This window comes from Oryx dammah, unplaced genomic scaffold (assembly GCF_014754425.2).
Source record: "Oryx dammah isolate SB20612 unplaced genomic scaffold, SCBI_Odam_1.1 HiC_scaffold_2, whole genome shotgun sequence".
Lineage (NCBI taxonomy): Eukaryota > Metazoa > Chordata > Mammalia > Artiodactyla > Bovidae > Oryx > Oryx dammah.
In genome coordinates this window covers 197571766-197589729 of record NW_024070186.1, presented here as the reverse complement: position 1 = coordinate 197589729, position 17964 = coordinate 197571766, and the positions used below count along the sequence as shown (strand labels likewise).

The following is a 17964-nucleotide window of genomic DNA, read 5'->3' as shown; positions in this document are numbered from 1 at the left end:
TTTCGTCATGTCCTCAGGATCCACCCATGTGGTAGCAGGTGTCGGAGCCTTCCCTTTTAAGCCTCCAGCCTTCCCTTTTAAGGCTGAAGAGGGCTAATTTGAGTTTTCCTTATGCAATGTGCTTGCGTGTTCCCATCGCATTGAAGGAGTCTCTCCCAGGGCAGCCACGGGCCCTGACCTTGGTCGCGTCCGGCCACCAGGTCAAGCGTAACCTGCTGAGCGTGTCCTACCACATTGCGCAGTACATGGACGTCATCTCCGACCTGCGCGGGCAGATCCAGTGCCTCAAGGCCAAGGTGGAGAGGCAGGAGAGGGAGAGGAGGGGCGAGCCTGGCGGCCGGGATGCTCAAGGTAGGGCCTGCACACCTGCGCCTCGTGCCGTGGGGCTGCCCTGGGCCCACAGCCTCCTCCTGCCTGGCACAGGGTCCTTGCTGAGTGTCCCACCCCTTAAATCAAATGCTTCATTCACTGGCATTCGGCACACCCACTGTGTGGGGCAGCCTCCTCCTCTTGTCTTGCTCTGGACCTTTTCTGCCCCAAAGTGGAACCCACATGCACTGGGCAGCTGTGTCCAGGCCTCCCTTCTCCCCAAACTGGTTTGATCTCGGAGGCCTCCTTTTGGAGGAGAGCATACCATAGAGTTACTCTAAAATTCATCAGTAAGTTTAAAAGATGCCCTTAAAAAAATACCTGTAATGAAGTTAAGTAGACAGGTATGTATGCACACACTTCTTTTGGCTTATTAAGATAAGTTTTGCCATAGTAAATAGAGGACTTTTGAAAATCAATAAGCAATAACAAAGGGCTTCCCGGGTGGTGTAGTGGTAAAGAATCTGCCTGCCAGTGCAGAAGATGAAGAGACTCGGGTTTGATCCCTGGGTTGGGAAGGTCTGGAGTAGGAAATGGCAACCCACTCCAGTGTCTTGCCTGGAAAATTCCACTGGTTGGAGGAGCTTGGCAGGCTACAGTCCATGAAGTCGTAAAGAGTTGGACATAACTGAGCACACCACAGGCAAGAAAGAACAAACAGCCCAGTTTACAAATATAGGTGGGGACGTGAATAGGCAATTGAGAGAGCTTCTAGTGGCTGTAAACATAGGAAAAAACTCCCAATTGCATTAGGAAACAGAGACACAAATTGGAACTGTTTTCACTTATTGGACTAACATTAAAACATCTATAATAAAGGGCAGGAATGTCCATACTAGAGTCTGCTTGTCCTGCCCCTTCTGATGGGCACTTTGGGGCTCTCTAGTCATGTAACTCCCCTGCCCACATGGGTGCCTTTTTCTCTTTGGTGGATTTGGGACTCGAGTTTCTGTTGGAGCAAGACAGTGACGGAAGATTTCACAGAAGAGGGCCTGTTGTTGACGAGACTGAGTCCCATGGGGCCAGCCGAGGGCTTCAGGGACTGGTGACAGTGGTCAATGGGTCCTTGTAGAGAATCTATAAAACCAGGTGATGACTCGGAGACTTGGGCTTGTCTGGGGTCAGGGGTCAACGGGGAGACATGCTGTAAAATAGTTCTCATCCTGCTGGTCTGTTAGTCACTGGGACTCGGCTTGGTGGTCTGAGGAGGTGGGCAGCGTCATGGAGAGGGTGGGGGGGTCTCATGGCGAGGGCACGAGGGGCTTCCACTGGGTCCTGCTCTGGCGAGCCTAGCGCAGCAGTGGGGTGCTGGTGTCCACAGCTCTACCAGGGGCCTTCCTTTACGAGCGTCTCCCAGCATTCCGTGTGCTTTGTTTTGATGACTGCACTGATTTGGTCATCTGCTCAGTTCAGTCGCTCAGTCGTGTCCGACTCTTTGTGACCCCATGAACTGCAGCATGCCAGGCCTCCCTGTCCATCACCAACTCCCGGAGTCCACACAAACCCATGTCCATTGAGTCGGGGATGCCATCCAGCCATCTCATCCTCTGTCGTCCCCTTCTCCTGCCCTCAATCTTTCCCAGCATCAGGGTCTTTTCAGATGAGTCAGTTCTTCCCATCAGGTGGCCAAAGTATTGGAGTTTCAGCTTCAGCATCAGTCCTTCCAATGAGCACCCAGGACTGATCTCCTTTAGGATGGACTGGTTTGATCTTGCAGTCCAAGGGACTCTCAAGAGTCTTCTCCAACACCACAGTTCAAAAGCATCAATTCTTCGGCGCTCAGCTGAGTGCATCACAATTTATTTCACCAATTCCAGATTGCTTGATGTTCAAGGAAACCTACTCCCTGACCACTGCCCTCAAGGTCAGGGGAACTGACGGCATATGACCAGGGTAGAGCTAACTGCTGGAACAGGCAGAGAAAACCATGGCTTAACCACCACACAACTACTTGGTAGGAGCTGACCATGGGAAACAGAAATGGAGAACTCACGTTCCAGCAGGAAAGGCAGGTGCTGAACATACCACAAAACTGTGGACGCACAGGAGACAGCCAGGGACAAGGCAGGGTGTTATCAGAGCAAGTGGCAGGGGGCCCAGACTGAGAGTCTGGGAGCGTTTCCCTGAGAGAGGCCAGAGCTGAGATGGACAACCTAGCCCTGCTCCTGGGATTCCTGAGACTAAAATCCATGCAACCGAGCCAAAAACAGGCAAATGGAGAGTCTAAATCATCTAAGTTATCCACCCAAGTATCCATCCATCCATCCATCCATTCACCCATCCCTCCAGTCACTATCCACACATCCACCCATCCATCTATCCATCCATCCATCATCCATCCATCATCCACCCATCCATCCATTCACCCATCCCTCCATTCATCATCCACACATCCACCCATCCATCCATTCATCACCCATCCATCCATCCATTCATCCGTCATCCACCCATTTATCCATCCACCCATCATCTACCCATCCACCCATCCATTCTTCCATCCATCCATGTATCCATCCATCCATCTATCCAAGCCTTCAGCCATTCCCCCATCCATCCTCCCTGCTTCGTCCACCCTTCACAGATGAACAGGATCAGGGCCCTTCCTTCATCCCCCTCCCTGTGGCTGAGCTGGGCCAGTGGGAGAGCCTCCAGGCCCTTCCTTCATCCCCTTCCCCGTGGCTGAGCTGGGCCAGTGGGAGAGCCTCCCAGGCCCTTCCTTCATCCCCCTCCCCGTGGCTGAGCTGGGCCAGTGGGAGAGCCTCCCAGGCCCCTTTGGCTTCCTTCTGCAGGCCTAGTCCCAACAGGTTAGGGTCAACCCCATTTTACAGCGAGGATGCTGAGGTCAGAGGGAATGTGGAGGCTGTGTCCCCTTGCTGGGGTCTTTCTGCTATTCCAGTCTCACTCGCAGCTCGTGCCTACCGTAAGTGACTGGCTGTGTGGCTCGCAGCTCATGCCTACCGTAAGTGACTGGCTGTGTGGAAAGGGACTGCCCGTGCAGTTTTTCATCTGGACCGTGGTCACTGGAGGGCGAGGAGGTGCTGTTAGCCATTCCACTGGGGTGATGGTGTCAGTGGGACTGCCCTGGACAACTGGACAGGTGTCCACTCGCTGATGGGCCCCGGCACCATGCCCTGAGCCCGCTTCTTCCCCAGCCCTCCCCATTTGCCCTCCTCGTCCTCCCTGCCTGTGGTAGTTTCTTGCTTAGGCACACAGCAGGGCGCCTGCGCTGGACGGAGCCCTCTCTGTCCCTGCCTGCCCTCTCCGCGTCCTCCTTCCTCGCTTTCCACTCGGTCCTCCTTGTAGTTCAGGTTCCGTTTCTGGCTCCCTGGGTGCATCTCTGGCGGCGTCGCCTGAGCCGGGTCATCCCAGTCTGTCCTCACAGAGCCCTGGGCGTGCTATAGTCTCCAAGGTTTAGAGGAGCTGGGGCAGGGGGCCCACGGTCACCCTGACGGCCCTGGCATTTTTGGAGGCATGCTGGGCTGACTGCTGAGTTCTGCACTTGGCGGTCCTGCCACGAATGTTGACTGCTTCTTTACTGCCAACGTTTCTCATGACATCTTGTTTTCCATATGTATAGAAGGCATCAGATAGCAGACCCAATTCTGCCCCATTTTCATGCCCACACCTGCCAGCTGGGACTTGCAGGGACTCCAGGGCCAGATGCCAGGGCCCCCAGCTCGGGAGTGGCCTGCACTCTGACCCCTGGCCCCTCTGATGTGGCTGCAGCTGGGAGCAGGAGAAGACCCACCACCTGGTGCCCAGGGCTGGGACGCCCGAGAGGGACGAGGAGGCGCTGGAGGCTGGCCCTGAAGGGGGCGAAGGCGAGCCCGCAGAGCCGCACGAGGTGGCCCTGGCCAGGGAGGAGGTCAACATGCTCCTGGCCAAGCAGCAGAAAACCGCGGCCCTCAAGGTATGGGATGGATGGCGCGTCCACGCGCTCAGCCGTGTGCCGAGAGTCGCTAACGCTCTTTGATCGCAGCTGATGCACCATGCCCTCCTACGATAGTTGTTCAGAGTAGGGCTGATCATGACCATTCTACAGGTGGGGAAACTGAGGCTCGGAGATGAGCAGGATTGTCCCCCAGCCCAAGCGAGCAGGACCCGACCTCAGTCTGATGCCATGGTCCATGCCCTTTCGATTTAGAGTTGTGGCCACACTGGGGGTCACGGGGGCTGTGGAAATGAGGCCCAAGTGGCGGTGTGATGTCCCCCGAGCCCTCTGCCTGCGACTGTGGCGCTGTCCGTCGGTGTCCCCGCAGGCTTCCCTGGGGCTGGTCTCGGGCCCATGGCTCAGGGACAAGCAGTGCGGCCAGAGGAAGCCCAGACTCCAGGCTCCTCTCCGGAGAGAGAACTCGTCTCACATTCCTCTTTGCTGAGAAGAGCCGCCTATTTATATGAGCTATTTATATAATAACCAGTTATCTAATAGTCTCACTTCAGAAAAATGACAGAACTGGCGCCTGATGGAGACTTTGGGGAAAATGCCAGTGAAGCTGGCTACTATTTCAGCCCATTAGTTAAATGTTAGCAGGTGTATTTTCAGGCAAGCGGAGAAGACATCTGATGATGTCATGTTGCTAAAAGCAGGCAGCGTTTATTTCACTTAAAAGCTATTTGCCAAACCAAGAACCTCTTAATATTATTGCATCTGCCTGTTGCAATTTGGAGATTACATGATCTCACTGCAAAAGTCCTCTAACATTTAAAAATAAGAAAAACGCCTTCTTCTTAAACAGATAACGTGCCTCAGCGGGGAACACGGCCTTCGAGAGCCAAGTACAGACACTGAGTGGTGACATGTACATGTGGGCTACTGATGAATTAATTGACTGATTGATCAGCCAATAACAAATCAACGTTTTAAGTGTCCAGCTCAATGTCAGGCCCCGACGCCATAAAGATGAACAAGATACTAAGGCTTAAGCCATCAGTCTACTGGGAAGAGACACAGCTGCATACAGTTCAGTATGGCAGCAGGATAGCAGATGTCGGAGCAGGGTGCTAGGCAGCTGGCGGAGGGGCTGATCATCTGGGGGGCATGGGTCTGGAAGGAAGAGAGGAGCATCCTGCTAGGGGAGTTGAGCCAGCTTCTCCCAGAGTGGTCCCTTCTTGGGCCCAGAGGATGAAGACGCAGAAGGCTGGTGCAGGGGCTCATTCAGGACCGTGAATTTGAGGGTGGGAATCAGGCAGCTTCGGCCCGAGCGTTACTATCTAGCGGACTGGATGGTGCTATGAGGTGTGGTGATGGGTTCAGGTGTCAGCGTGGCCAGGCTGTTGTACCCAGGGATCCGATTGAATAAATGCTCATATAGGTGCTGCTGTGAGGTATTTGGGCTTCCCTGGCGGCTCAGATGGTAAAGAACCCAGCTGCAATGCAGGAGACCCAGGTTTGATCCCTGGGTCAGAAAGATCTCTAGTGAGGGGAATGGCTACCCACTCTAGTATTTGTGCCTGGAGAACCGCATGGACGGAGGAGCCTGGCAGGCTATCCGTAACCTGGCAGGTTATACTGTAACAGGGTCGAAAAGGAGTCAGACACAACTGAGTGAAGGTATTTGGTAGGTGAATTGAACATCTGCAGTCAGTTGACTATAAATAAAGATTACCCCGGATAGAGTGGCTGGGCCTCATGCAGTCCGCTGAAAGGCCTTACCAGCAAAACAGAGGGTTCTAGAGAAGAGAAGATTCTGCCTCAAGACCGCACCACCGGCTCCCGACTGAGTTTCCAGCCAGTTGGGCTGCCTGATGGGTTTTGGACATGCCAGTCCCAGTTTTTTTAAAATAAATCTCTGTGGGAACTTCCCTGGCGGCCCAGTGGCTAAGATTCCAGGCTTCCATTGCAGAGGGCATGGATTCAATCCCTGGTCAGAAAACTAAGATCCCATATGCTTTACAGCTTGGCAAAACCCCCCACCTCTGTGTGAGTCTATGTATATATATATATGTATGTATGTGTATATATATATACATGTATGTATGTATATATGTACGTGCTATGTGCTAAGTTGCTTCAGTTCAGTTCAGTCGCTCAGTCATGTCCAGCTCTTTGCGATCTCATGGACTGCAGCACGCCAGGCCTCCCTGTCCATCACCAACTCCTGGAATTTACCCAAACTCATGTCCACTAAGTTGGTGATGCCGTCTAACCGTCTCATCTAAGTTGCTTCAGTCGTGTCCAACTTTGTGACCCTGTAGATTGTAGCCTGCCAGACAACCCAGGACAGGCCCTATGCCCCGGGACTTGCGGGAACAATTCAGACCAGCCAGCCCTCAGCCTGCCCACTCCGCCTTGTCCAGAGAATTTGTGATCTCTATCCATGCGATTCTCCAGGCAAGGATAATGGAGTGGGTTGCCGTGCCCCTCTATGTAAGTGTGTGTGTGTGTGTGTGTGTGTGTGTGTATATATATACATACAAACATGTACATAAATGTATATATATGTATTTATATACACACAAACATATATAAACACATATATACACAAACGTGTATAAATATTGTTCTGTTTCTCTGGAGCCCTGACTCACCCACAGAGTAAGGTCAAGGGTCTCAGGCAGACCTCACAGTTCCCCCAACCCGCCCCCCTCTGCTGTCTTTCTGCAAGAGGGCAGCAGTGCCCAGGGCTGCAGTGGATGAGCTAGGCCTCCCATCTCTCTGCTCCTTCTCAAGTCCAACTTTGGCCCAAGAGAACCAGGACCTCAGTTTCAGATAAGAAGTCTGTGATACAGAGGCTGTAGAGGCACCCCTTCAGAGCCTTCTCTCTGACCACCAGGGCCGGCTTACAGCAGCATCACAGCATGAAAACAGGCAGCCTTGGTGTCCCGCACCAGACACTGTGGTGAAGGCTAAGCCCTGGGTCTGTTCTAAAGTGCCAGGCAAGGGACTTCCCTGGTGGTCTAGTGGCTAAGACTCCACACTCCCATTGCAGAGGGCTGGGGTTCAATCCCTGGTCAGGGAACTAGATCCTGCACGTGGCAACCAAGACCTGGTGTATCCAAGTACATAAATCAAAAAAAATTATTATTATTTTTAATGCCGTGCATGAATAGAACATTCTAGAATGTGCCGTGCATGAATAGAACATTCAAGAACGTGCCGTGCATGAATAGAACATTCTAGAACGTACCGTGCATTTATAGAACATTCTAGAACATACCGTGCATTAATAGAACATTCAAGAATGTTCAAGATGAGGCCAACAGATCAGGAGACAACTGCCTTGGAAAGATCGTTTGTTACTCACAGTTCCCGAGAGGAGGGGCCACTCGATGCCAGGCAGGGCCGCATGGGGAGACCCCAGGCCAGCTGGAGGCAGAGGAAGGGAGGGTCAGCGCGGACCAGAGGCCTCACTGAGGTTTCTGCGGAAGGAGTGGACAAGGCGGGGTGGGCAGGCTAAGGGCTGGCTGGTCTGGATTGTTCCCGCAGGTTCCGGGGGCACAGGGCCTGTCCTGGGTTGTCTGGTACTGATAGCTTATGGTGAACGATGTCGAATTTGTGATCTCCAAAGAAGATTTAGCTTTGGGACCAGGGACCAAGCTTGATCACTCAAGAGCTTTGCAGAGTTTTATCAAAGTAAGAAAAGGGACAGGGAAAGCTTCTGACGTAGACATCAGAAGGGGACTGAGAGTGCCACCCCTTGCTGGTGTTAGCAAGGGAGTTAAATACGTTTTTTAATTGGTTATTACAATTAATCAAAAGAATGTCTCAAGTTTGTGAAAATATTACCAGACCTACTCCTACAATTTACATTTTAGGATAACAGGATTAGAATTTAACAATAGAAAGATCCTACCAGACCCACTCCCATAATACACATTCTAAAATATCAAGATTAGTCAGAAGGTTTTCAGGAAGGAGAAACTGTCCTCAAGCAGGATACATTGCTGTTATATAATTCCTAGTACAGAGTTTAAACTGAGTTGTTTGTTGTGTAATCATCAGTTCAAGGCTTAAAGAAAAAAACGTTTTATGTGACTAAAATGTAAAGGGAAAAAAAGTTTGTCTTTTCCTCCTCCTTAAGAGCCCCAGACCCCTTTCTTCTCCTCCTCAGGGACTTTGGACTTCTTATCAACCGGCCTGGGAATCGACGCTTTCAGTACCTGTCCTGGGTGATGACAGCGGCCCAGACCGTGGAACCCTGTGGAGGAGGGGGAAGGGTGTGGGCTCTGGGTTGGCTGGTTTGCATATGAACGACGTGCCTGAGGGCAAGTTGTTTGCTGTCTGTAGGACCTGGCTGTTCTTGGGGAGCTGTCTCTGCACGGTCAGCAGGGTCCCCAGAGGCGACAACATCAGAACAGGAAATGAAGGACACGGTTAATGCGGGGCACGCCCTCACAGTCAATCCCGCGGGTCTCTGTGAGCGCGATTGCAAGCCAGAGTGTAAGGACGAGCGGGCTTGGCAGCAGAGACCCCGGGCGTCTGCCCTGATCCCGTGGTCTCTCCACCAGCCGGGCCTGGAGCAGCGTCTGGCCAACGCCAAGAAGAAGGCCTCGCAGATGGGGGAGCTGCTGCCCACGCAGGTCATCAGCGAGGACCAGCGGGAGGTGCTGCGGCTGCTGTGCCGCGCGCACGAGCTGGAGGTGGAGAACGCGGGGCTGCAGGCCAGCAGCCTGTGCAGGAGGAACCTGCTGTGCCAGAAGGACTTCGTGATCCAGCGCTGCCAGCAGCACCGGCGCCTGTGCGAGCGGATCATCCGGGAGCAGCAGCAGCTGATCCAGGGTGAGGCCCCGCCCCGCTGCCCCTTCCTCGGGCCCCCATCTCTGTCAGGGTCGCTCTCCGGGAAAGTGACTCCCTGGTGGTTCAGCCCCTGGGTCCTGGGTCGGGAAGATGCCCTGGAGAAGGGAATGGCAACCCACTCCAGTATTCTTGCCTGGAAAATCTCATGGACACAGGAGCCTGGCAGGCTGCAGTCCCTGGGGTCACACAGTGTCAGACATGACTGAGCGCCTAACGCTTTTCTGGAAAGAGTGGGCAGTGCACGTGGTCCCCAGAAAGTCACATCCCGCGCGGCAGGCCAGGCCGGGAGGCACCAGTCTCCAGCCCGGTCCCCGCCCACCGCTCCCCATTCTCAGTCCTGGGTGCAGGCCTAGGAGTGGTTCTCTTGTTGCTGTCGTTATTTATCTGCTTCTGACTGCTGGGTCCTTGTTGCCGCGAGGGCTTTCCTCTAGTCGCAGTGAGCGGGCATGGACTTGAGTGCTTGTGGCGCACGGGCTTAGTTGTTCCACGGCACGTGGGATCTTCCCAGATCAGGGATCAAACCCATGTTTCCTGCATTAGCAGGCTGGTTCTTTACCACTGGGCCACCGGAGAGGCCCTAGGGATGTTTTTAATGGATTTTTCTTTTTGGCCTCACTGCACTAGACCACCGGGGAACTCCCGCTCTTTAACTATTAAATTGAAGTTTATTTATCCTTTAGAATTGCTAATGATATGATTTTATGATTGGAAGGCAATATGTGAACATAACAGAAAACGTTTAAAACAGGAACACAAAGAAGATGACCTACAGAAACCCCACTCTCTAGAAAAATCTTTTTATCAGATTGGAGCATTGCCTTCAAACTTCCAAAAAACATACTGTCTTTCTAACAAGTGGTGAATGTTTCACCCCATCTCTGCTTCCCCGACTCGCGCAGACAGCGGCCTGGCGGTGCCGGAGGCCCTGGAGCAGCAGTACCGTCTGTACTCCCGGGAGCTGGACGCGGGCACGCTGAACCGCCTGCTGCTGCTGCACACCATGATGGCCAGCTCCCTGCGCGTGAGTAGGCTTCGGGTTCAGGCTGTGTGACGCCGGTCCCTCTTGCCTGGCCTGTGTGCTAGCCCTGGGGGGTGCACTGGCCCCAGTAGAGGGAAGAGGAAACTCGGAAACCCCACGAACCAGGCTGCCTGGAACCAGAGGCACCTGGGGCTGGATGGGACCTTGCCACCCGCCAGGATCCAGGCAGGTTTCAGATGAGGCATCCCTGGCCGAGGAGGGGCCTGTGTGCGGCCCCCATGGCAGGTCTGTCCCCTGGGCTGTTGTAAGGATCCCTCGTGGGATCCTATGGTAAGTGTCAGGGTCCCCAAGAGCGCTCCCCCAGGCTGAGTTCACTGAAAAGACTCGCAGGACTCAGAGTCCGTTGTGCCACCTAGACTCGACAAGCACTGATTCCTGTCTTCCCCGTCACCGGCACCCACGCTGACGCCTGTCTCCGTGACCCTGACCCCCGGGGGGCCGCACAGAAGTGGAGTCGCCCGTGTCTGTCCTTCGCCGTCAGCTTATTCCACTGAGCATCCGTGCTCTGGCAGGTGTCAGAGCTCCCTTCCGTGTCCAGGCTGAATCACAGTGCAGTGTGTGGACGGGCATACTGTGTTTATCCGTACCCATCGACGGGCACTCGGGTGGCTGCACCTTTCCGTTATTGTGAATAGGGCTGCTCTCACAGTGGGTGCACCCGCTCTGCTCGTGTCCTGCTTTCGGTTCTCTGCTGACGCCCCCGGGAGTGGGATTGCTGGCTCCTGTGTCTGGTGATTCTGACTTCCCGAGGCCCTGCCGACTACTGAGAGTGCTGGTAGCAAGCACCTCCTTTGGGCACCGATTTCCTCGGGATCGAGGCTGTGCCCCGTGTTTCCTGGGCTCGGGCCCTTTCTGTCTGTGATGGGAGGCGCAGTGGAGGAGCCCGTGATTCTTTCCAGAGGTGGTGGCTCCTCAGCCTCTGCTTGACGATGCAGCCCGCTCGTGTCTGTGGTCCCTGCCGCCTCACCCTGCCCTCTGTCTGGTCCCAGGACGGCTCTGTTCTGAACATCTCTCCCCCGCCAGAGGAGCCCAGCCAAGACCAGCTAGACGACAGGGAGGACCTCCCGTGGGGGGCCCAGTTTGAGCTGCTCCCCATGCTGCTGGATCCGGACAGGTGACAGGGCCCCCATCCCCGGGCCATGGGCATCACCTGGTTCCCAGGATGAGGTGGAGCCCAGATGGGGAACCGGAGGCTGGCAGGTGGATATCCAGCTGGAGACGCTGACATGTAACCCTGGGCACTTCTAGTGAAGCAAGGCTAATGTCCAGTCTTGCAGAGTTGTTTAAGGAGAATCAGTGTGGGTGCTCACCACACGGGGAGATTGTGAAGTTGGGCTCTTTGTTGCTAGAAAGACCAGCTTCACTTCACCTGTGGTTTCTTTTCACCATCAGCCACCTACGCCCAACCTCAGTACTTTCCTCCTCTTTTCTGGTTTTCCTTCTTTCCCTCCGATGTTTCCAACACACCCAAACGTAGACTTTAGACTGAACACCTCGTGCTCACCACCTGGGTTCAGTAGCTAATATTCCCCCGTGTGTGTCGCCACCTCAGCTTGGGCTGCAGTAACAAAACTCCACAGACAGGTCACTTAAACAACAGAAGTTACTTTCTCACAGCCCCGGAGACTGGATGAAGGGCTTGGGGACCTGGCCCCGGCCCTGCTGAGACCTCTGTGTTTTGTCCACAGTGATGGTTACAAGTCATCGAAAGCCACGCCGTTGAAAAAGCTGGGCAAGCCAGACTCCCTCCTCCCGCCATCCTCGCTCCACACCCTGCTGAGCCCGCCGGCTCACGAGGTTGGTGTGTGCAGCTAACGGGCCCGCGGCTCTGGTGAGGCTCCCTCTCCTGACAGGGTGCTCAGGGCCCTTCAGAGCTGGCCCAGGGCGAGCGCGAGAGAAGCTTCCGGAATGCAGGTTGTCCTGAAGCAGCCATCACAACAGTGCTGACCGTGTATTGGGCCCGGCTAGCGTCACCACGTTAGGGTCTGGAGCGTCCGGGCCAAAGCACTGCAGATCAGGAAGCTCAGACGCTCATTCTCTCCCACTTCTGGGGCCGGAAGTCTAAGGTCAGGTGTCCCAGGACTGCGCTCCCTGCGCAGGCTCCGGGGGAGGGTCCCTCCGGCCTCATCCAGCTCCTGGGGGCCCCGGGCTCCTGGGGGCCGCCCCGTCTGCCTCTGTCTTTACAGCCTCCTCCCTCGGTGGCTCTGTGTCTCTCCTCTTGTAAGGACACCCCTCTGGGGATCCAAGACCCATACTCAAGGCAGAGCTGAGACTCGGGGGTCCAAGGCGGACGCAGGCTGGGGTCACCATTGACCAACCCACTACGACACTCCCCCAGCCATGCAGGGGCAGGAGTGGGTGTCCCCCTCACTTTATAAACAGGAAATGAGACCCAGAGAAGCCAGGTGACCGCTTCGTGACCCCTGTCGCTGGGTCTGCTTCGGGGCCCAACCTGGGGCCGCTGACGGTCCGCTGCTGCAACGTTCCCCGAAGAAGCCGAGCTCCCAGAGCATGAAGACACTGGTCTCCAAGCTGTGCTCCCCGGCCGGCCGGGAACCAGGCACCCCCACCCTGAGGATGGTGGCAGAGGCCGGGCTGAGCGCCCAGGCCCTCAAGGAGATGGCCGCAGGCACCAAGAGCATCGCCCTCACCGCGGCCACCCGGCGCTCCAGGGCGCAGGACCGCGAGGGCAGCAGTGGCCGCTCCTCCCTCCACCCTCCAGAGGAGGTGGCTCCAGACCCCAAGGACCCCAAGCCCAGCATCACCCTGGAGACGAGCCCAGCCGGCAGGAAGTGGCCGCAAGCCAGCCCGGGCAGGGCCCGCTCTGCAGAGAAAAAGGCCAGGGGGAAGCCGTCGGCCCCCCTCACCAGGAGCATCCAGCCAGTAGGTGGACAGGGGCCTGGGGGTGCTGGTCCCAGGGGTTCACCCAGAGCAGTGGAGGGGCACGGCCAGGGCTGACCTCCACACAATCATGGTGGGTGTGGGAGTGCCCAGCACACCAGGGAGAGAGAAGAGAACCAGACCACTCCCCCGCCCCGCCCGTCACTGTGACCCAGTCCCTTCCTTCTGCCCTGAAGCCACATGTGGGCATGTCGTATGTGGTCGTCATTGTCCCAGGGAAACAGTTTTGTGATCTGGGTCTTTTCCCTACCATTATGTCATGAATTTTCATGTGCCTACCTAGTATTTGCACTTTATAAAAGGCACATTACTTGGTTCTTGTGGATTCCCTGGTGGCTTAGATGGTAAGGAATTCACCTGCAATGCAGGAGACCTGGGTTGGTTCCCTGGGTCAGGAAGATTCTCTGGAGAAGGAAATGGCTACCCACTCCAGTATTCTGACCTGGAGAATTCCATGGACAGAGGAGCCTGGTGGGCTACAGTCCGTGGGATTGCAGAGTCAGACACGACTGAGCAACTAAGACTTACTTGATTCTGCACCACGTCAGATAAATAACAGTTGGTGAGAGGTGAGTTGCTCTGCACTAACGACCATGAGCTGTGTCTTTCCTCCCCAAGTCTGGCAACCCGTCCTCTGTCATATCCGCAGATGGGTGGCCAGACACAAGTGATTCCGTCTGTGGCCACTTTGTGGGTTTCTGCTCCCTGTTAAATGGCCATGCAGGTCGTCTTTCTTCTTTTTTTGGCCATGCCGCACCACGTGTGGGATGTTAGCTCCCCAACCAGGGACTGAACCTGTGACTCCCACGTTGGGAGCACAGAGTGTTAACCACTGGATCACCAGGGAAGTCCCTGTCTTTCGTTTTTGGCCATCACACACGATGCTTCTGCATCTCTATGGGAACAGATTTCTTCATGTTGAGTTGCTTTCTTAGGATATTAGGCAGTGAACACCCGTGGCAAGGCCTCAACAAATAGGATTAAGCAAAAGCAGAGAGCACGTGGCAGATTTCAAGTGACCACAATGGTGTGGAATGACGTTTGTGTGGGGAGGGCGCAGGTTCCCCGGGTGCAAATGAAGCTGGTCTTCACCGGGAGGGGCTTGTCTCTCGCCATCCACTTGGTTAAGTAAACCGAGTGAGCCTAAGGGAGCAGGCTCCCCCTGGGGGCATTGCTGGTGGCCAGGGGGCTGCCGGAGCTCCACTTTGCCCCTCCTGGTGAGACCCTGAGTCCTGCTGGACACACAGTGGGCATTTGCTAATTCAAATGGAAATGGCTCTGGTAACTCCTCAGGGGAACAGAAGTGCAACGGTAGCAAGGAGCAGAAGGCGGGTGTAGTGGTCAGATTATCCTGAGAAATAAGACCAAAAGAATCTGTGTGCATGCATGTTCACCCCCTGTCCCACCATACAGACACACATGCCAGCTAGCAGAGCCAAAGTTTCTGTTCAAGTCCAAAGGCAGGAAAATGCTAACGTCCCAGCTAAAGGTTGTCAGCAGAGGGCATCGATCTCTCTGACTCACGGGAGAGTCAGTCCTTTTGTTCTATGCAGGCTGTCAACTGATTGGATGAAGCCCACCCCATTAGAAAGAGCCATCTGCTTTACATGGTTGATGGGTTTAAATGGTAACCATCACAATGGTTTAGATGAAAACCCCTTCCATGGGGGCATGTGGTTGAGAAGGAAAAAGCCCAGGGACAAAAACCCAGGATTGCATCAATGATTCATTCATTCTTCTTGGTGGTTGGAAGTGAATGTTAGCAGTGATTCTGCCTGTTGTGTTCACTAAGATACCCACACAGCTGGCACACAGTAGGTGTTCAGTCAGTGCATGACTGCAGCTCAAAGTGACCTTGACATTTCATTCCTTCTCTACCTGCTCCCCATACTTGGTGATGCTTCCCCCACAGGCAACGGAAAAACTTCAGCCACCCTCTGCGGATCAGATAGCCGAGAGCCAGCCACCCCCTGCACTGCCTCAGCTGTCAGAGTCTCCGGGAAAGAGTTTTCTCCCTGCTGTCCCTTCAGCCTCTAAGATGAAACCCAGCCTCAGTTTTCACGCAGGTATGCGATCGAAAAAGGACAAGAGCGAGTTGGGTTTTTTCTGCATCTCCGCCCCTCCTCTCAAACGTTTGGAAGGTGTGACGGTCTGGGCTGTTATTAGTTGTCTGCTCCTTGGCGTGAGTGAGTTTCAGGTTTCTTAGGCAGCAGGTCAGCCACAGTCACTGGCTCTTTGAAAAGGTGTATCTGGGGGTGTGCTTGGTTTTGCTGCTGGCCTGCCTGACGTCCCAGGAGTTTGAGGCAATGATTCAATTGTGCACATTTGGCTGATTGCCCTAACTCGGTCTGCACCCAGGGGCCCGTGGGTTCTCTCAGTGCCGGTTTGAGTCCCACCTTCTACGGTGGTTGTTACTACAAAAATAATAAGTACTCATCATGAAAACTTTGGAATATAGATAACATCATAAATAAAGGAGAAACCGTTTGTAAACCCCACCACCCAGGAAGGGTCTCTGTAAGATGCCGTCCTCATGGGGTACACAGGGACATGAACACATGCCCCCTATCATGGGATGTTGGGATTGTGTCCAGTTTATCACAGTTGTAGGAACAGATTGGTGGATGACAGCCCTCCTCAGAGGGCCACCAACTGTTACTGACCTGCCATCAGAGGAGCAGGGAAGTTGAGGTCAAAGGTTTAGAAAAGAACACGGCAGCCAGATCCGATGGAACCACAACTTATCATCAATGGCCTGGATTCTGTCTTCAAGAAATTTTTCATTTAATCTTCCTAGTAAGTTGCTTTTGTTATATTTGCAAAATTCTCAGTCCCATATAGACTGAGAAGCAGATGAGGAAGCTGGTCCTTACCGTGGGTGACGGAGAGCACTGGCCTGTATCGCTGCATAACAAGAGCTCACATTTATTGAGCACATCCTATGTGTTAGGCTCTGTATGGAGTCAACCTGTTTGTCCTCACCGTAATTTCACGGGGAGAGGAACAGTTATCCCCGTGACACTGATGAGGGAACCGAGGCGCAGAGAGGTGGCAGAGATACTGGGGTTCCGATCTGGTGGCTCATTTACAGTCAGGGCCTCAGTCCGGTGGGCCCTGCATCCGCACCTTGGTGGATATCACATCTGGGGGTGCGGAGATGAGCCACAGCCCAGGCGCAGCTGAGGGAGGAAGGAGCAGCGGAGTCCCACAGGCCAGTGGACGCCAGGGAGGAGCAGGTGCGTCGCTCCATTTATCCTCCTCAACATCCCTGCATACAAGTAGGCGCCCATTTCGCAGAACGAGAAGCACCGAGCCGAGAGGAGGGAGCTCCCAGGTCACGCTCACCTATAGGGGCTACCCACCCGCTCGGACTCCCACCCTGGGTCAAGCGTGAGGCAGGTCTTTCCTAACCAATGTAAAACGCTTCTGAACAGATGTCCAAATCCTCTGTGTGAGGAACTCTTTCCACCCTGATTAAGAGCAACTGAGTTAACATCTAGAGCAGCTTAGAATTTTGATTACTGAAGCAGAAATTGCAGATGGGCAGTTCTTGGGTCAACTCTAGCCCAGAGCTGGGAGGACCCTGGCTGACCAGCAAGCACATTGTGAGATAATGTGAAAAATCAGACTGCATGTAAAACGCAGAAGTTGGGCTTTCCTTTCAAGGGGAAGATCTGGAGTCAGGGGCTCCCTCCTCGCGCCTTCAGCAGGGTGGCCACGGTGTGTGTCCCCAGCCAAGGGACTGAAGATTGAGCTTGGTTTTTTTGTTCATGTGTCTGCAGGCTCCGTGGGCACAGGGTAGACAGTTGGTCTCAATCACTGCTTTGTGCCCAATAATTACAACAGGGTCTCAATAGATAGCAGCAAAATGGGCAGATGAATGAACGAGTGAGTGGGGGTGACCGTGAGCAGAGACCTGGGGGAGTGGGCACCTGGCTCGATCCTAGGAGAGATCCCTTACCTCCCCGCCACACCTTCCTTGCTTCTTTCCTGTTTGATGATGACATCTGATTAAACCGTTCAGTGAACCCAGAGAACCCTCTCACAGCCAAGTCAAGGTCAGCTAAGAGCAAGGAGGGAACAGGAAGAGGAAGGCCGAGTGTGGTTGAGAAGAATAGGGAGGAGCCACGAGCCAGAGGGGAAAATTCCAGAAAGTCTTGAGCTCAGGAGCTCATGGGAAGCACAAGCCCTCCCAGAGCTGTGGGAGAAACCACGAGGTAACTCGGTGAACAGCCAGCACGCAGTGAGTCTGAATACCGTGCGTCAGACACTCCTTATTTAGCTTATTCCTGGGTTCACCGGGTGGCCCCTGAAAATCACAATATTCTCTCCTCTCTCCTCACTGTTTAGACGAGCACACACTGCACGGGCCGGAGGTCAGCCTCACCCTTCCCAGCGCCACCTGGCAGGGCGGCCCAGGCCCGCGCGGGGCGCGCCTCCGGCCCCGGGACGGCCGAGGTCCGTGCCTCCCTCTCCCAGGCACACCCGCTCCCGGCTGTCAGAGCCTGGGGACCTCGGACACGACCGCTCGCCGCACGCCCCGGCCCTGGTGGGCTGCGCCGCCGCTGCGCCGGGGACTCCAGGTCTGACCTAGCCTGTCAGCACACGGCACTCAGCTGTGAGGGCTGGGCCGCGAAGACGCTCACACCTGAGCCGTGAGCGCTCGCCTCAGCCCCTCGCCTGAGGAGGTGGAGGCCACGGCGCGCGCGTCCCTCAGGCGTGACCGCCGCCGCAGGCAGCGCCCCCTGAGGAGCGGCGGCATCGCCGCGGACCCTCGCGCGTGAGCGCTCACCGCACGGAAGAGGGTGTGACGCACGCACGTGTCCCTCACACGAGACAGCGCCGCGCACAGCGCCTCGTCTGAGGAGGCTGAGAGGAGCGTGCGCGCGCACCTCAGCGCCTTCACCTGAGGAGGCTG

At 55.0% G+C, this 17964-nt stretch overlaps 1 protein-coding gene across 1 annotated transcript in view; it reads left to right on the top strand.

Annotated features, from left to right (window-relative positions):
• The window catches only part of LOC120882964 (kinesin-like protein KIF19), a 29188-nt gene extending 11548 nt beyond the window's left edge, over positions 1-17640 (top strand). Inside the window, exons 11-23 of the mRNA XM_040266801.1 lie at positions 201-351; positions 2951-3005; positions 4096-4279; positions 7796-7830; positions 8421-8509; positions 8639-9088; positions 10006-10127; positions 11135-11259; positions 11834-11942; positions 11999-12103; positions 12639-13028; positions 17397-17422; positions 17526-17640. Coding sequence (XP_040122735.1) covers positions 201-351; positions 2951-3005; positions 4096-4279; positions 7796-7830; positions 8421-8509; positions 8639-9088; positions 10006-10127; positions 11135-11259; positions 11834-11942; positions 11999-12103; positions 12639-13028; positions 17397-17422; positions 17526-17640 — 1956 coding nt within the window. The remainder of the gene's footprint in view (positions 1-200; positions 352-2950; positions 3006-4095; positions 4280-7795; positions 7831-8420; positions 8510-8638; positions 9089-10005; positions 10128-11134; positions 11260-11833; positions 11943-11998; positions 12104-12638; positions 13029-17396; positions 17423-17525) is intronic.
• The last annotated feature ends 324 nt before the right edge of the window (positions 17641-17964 follow it).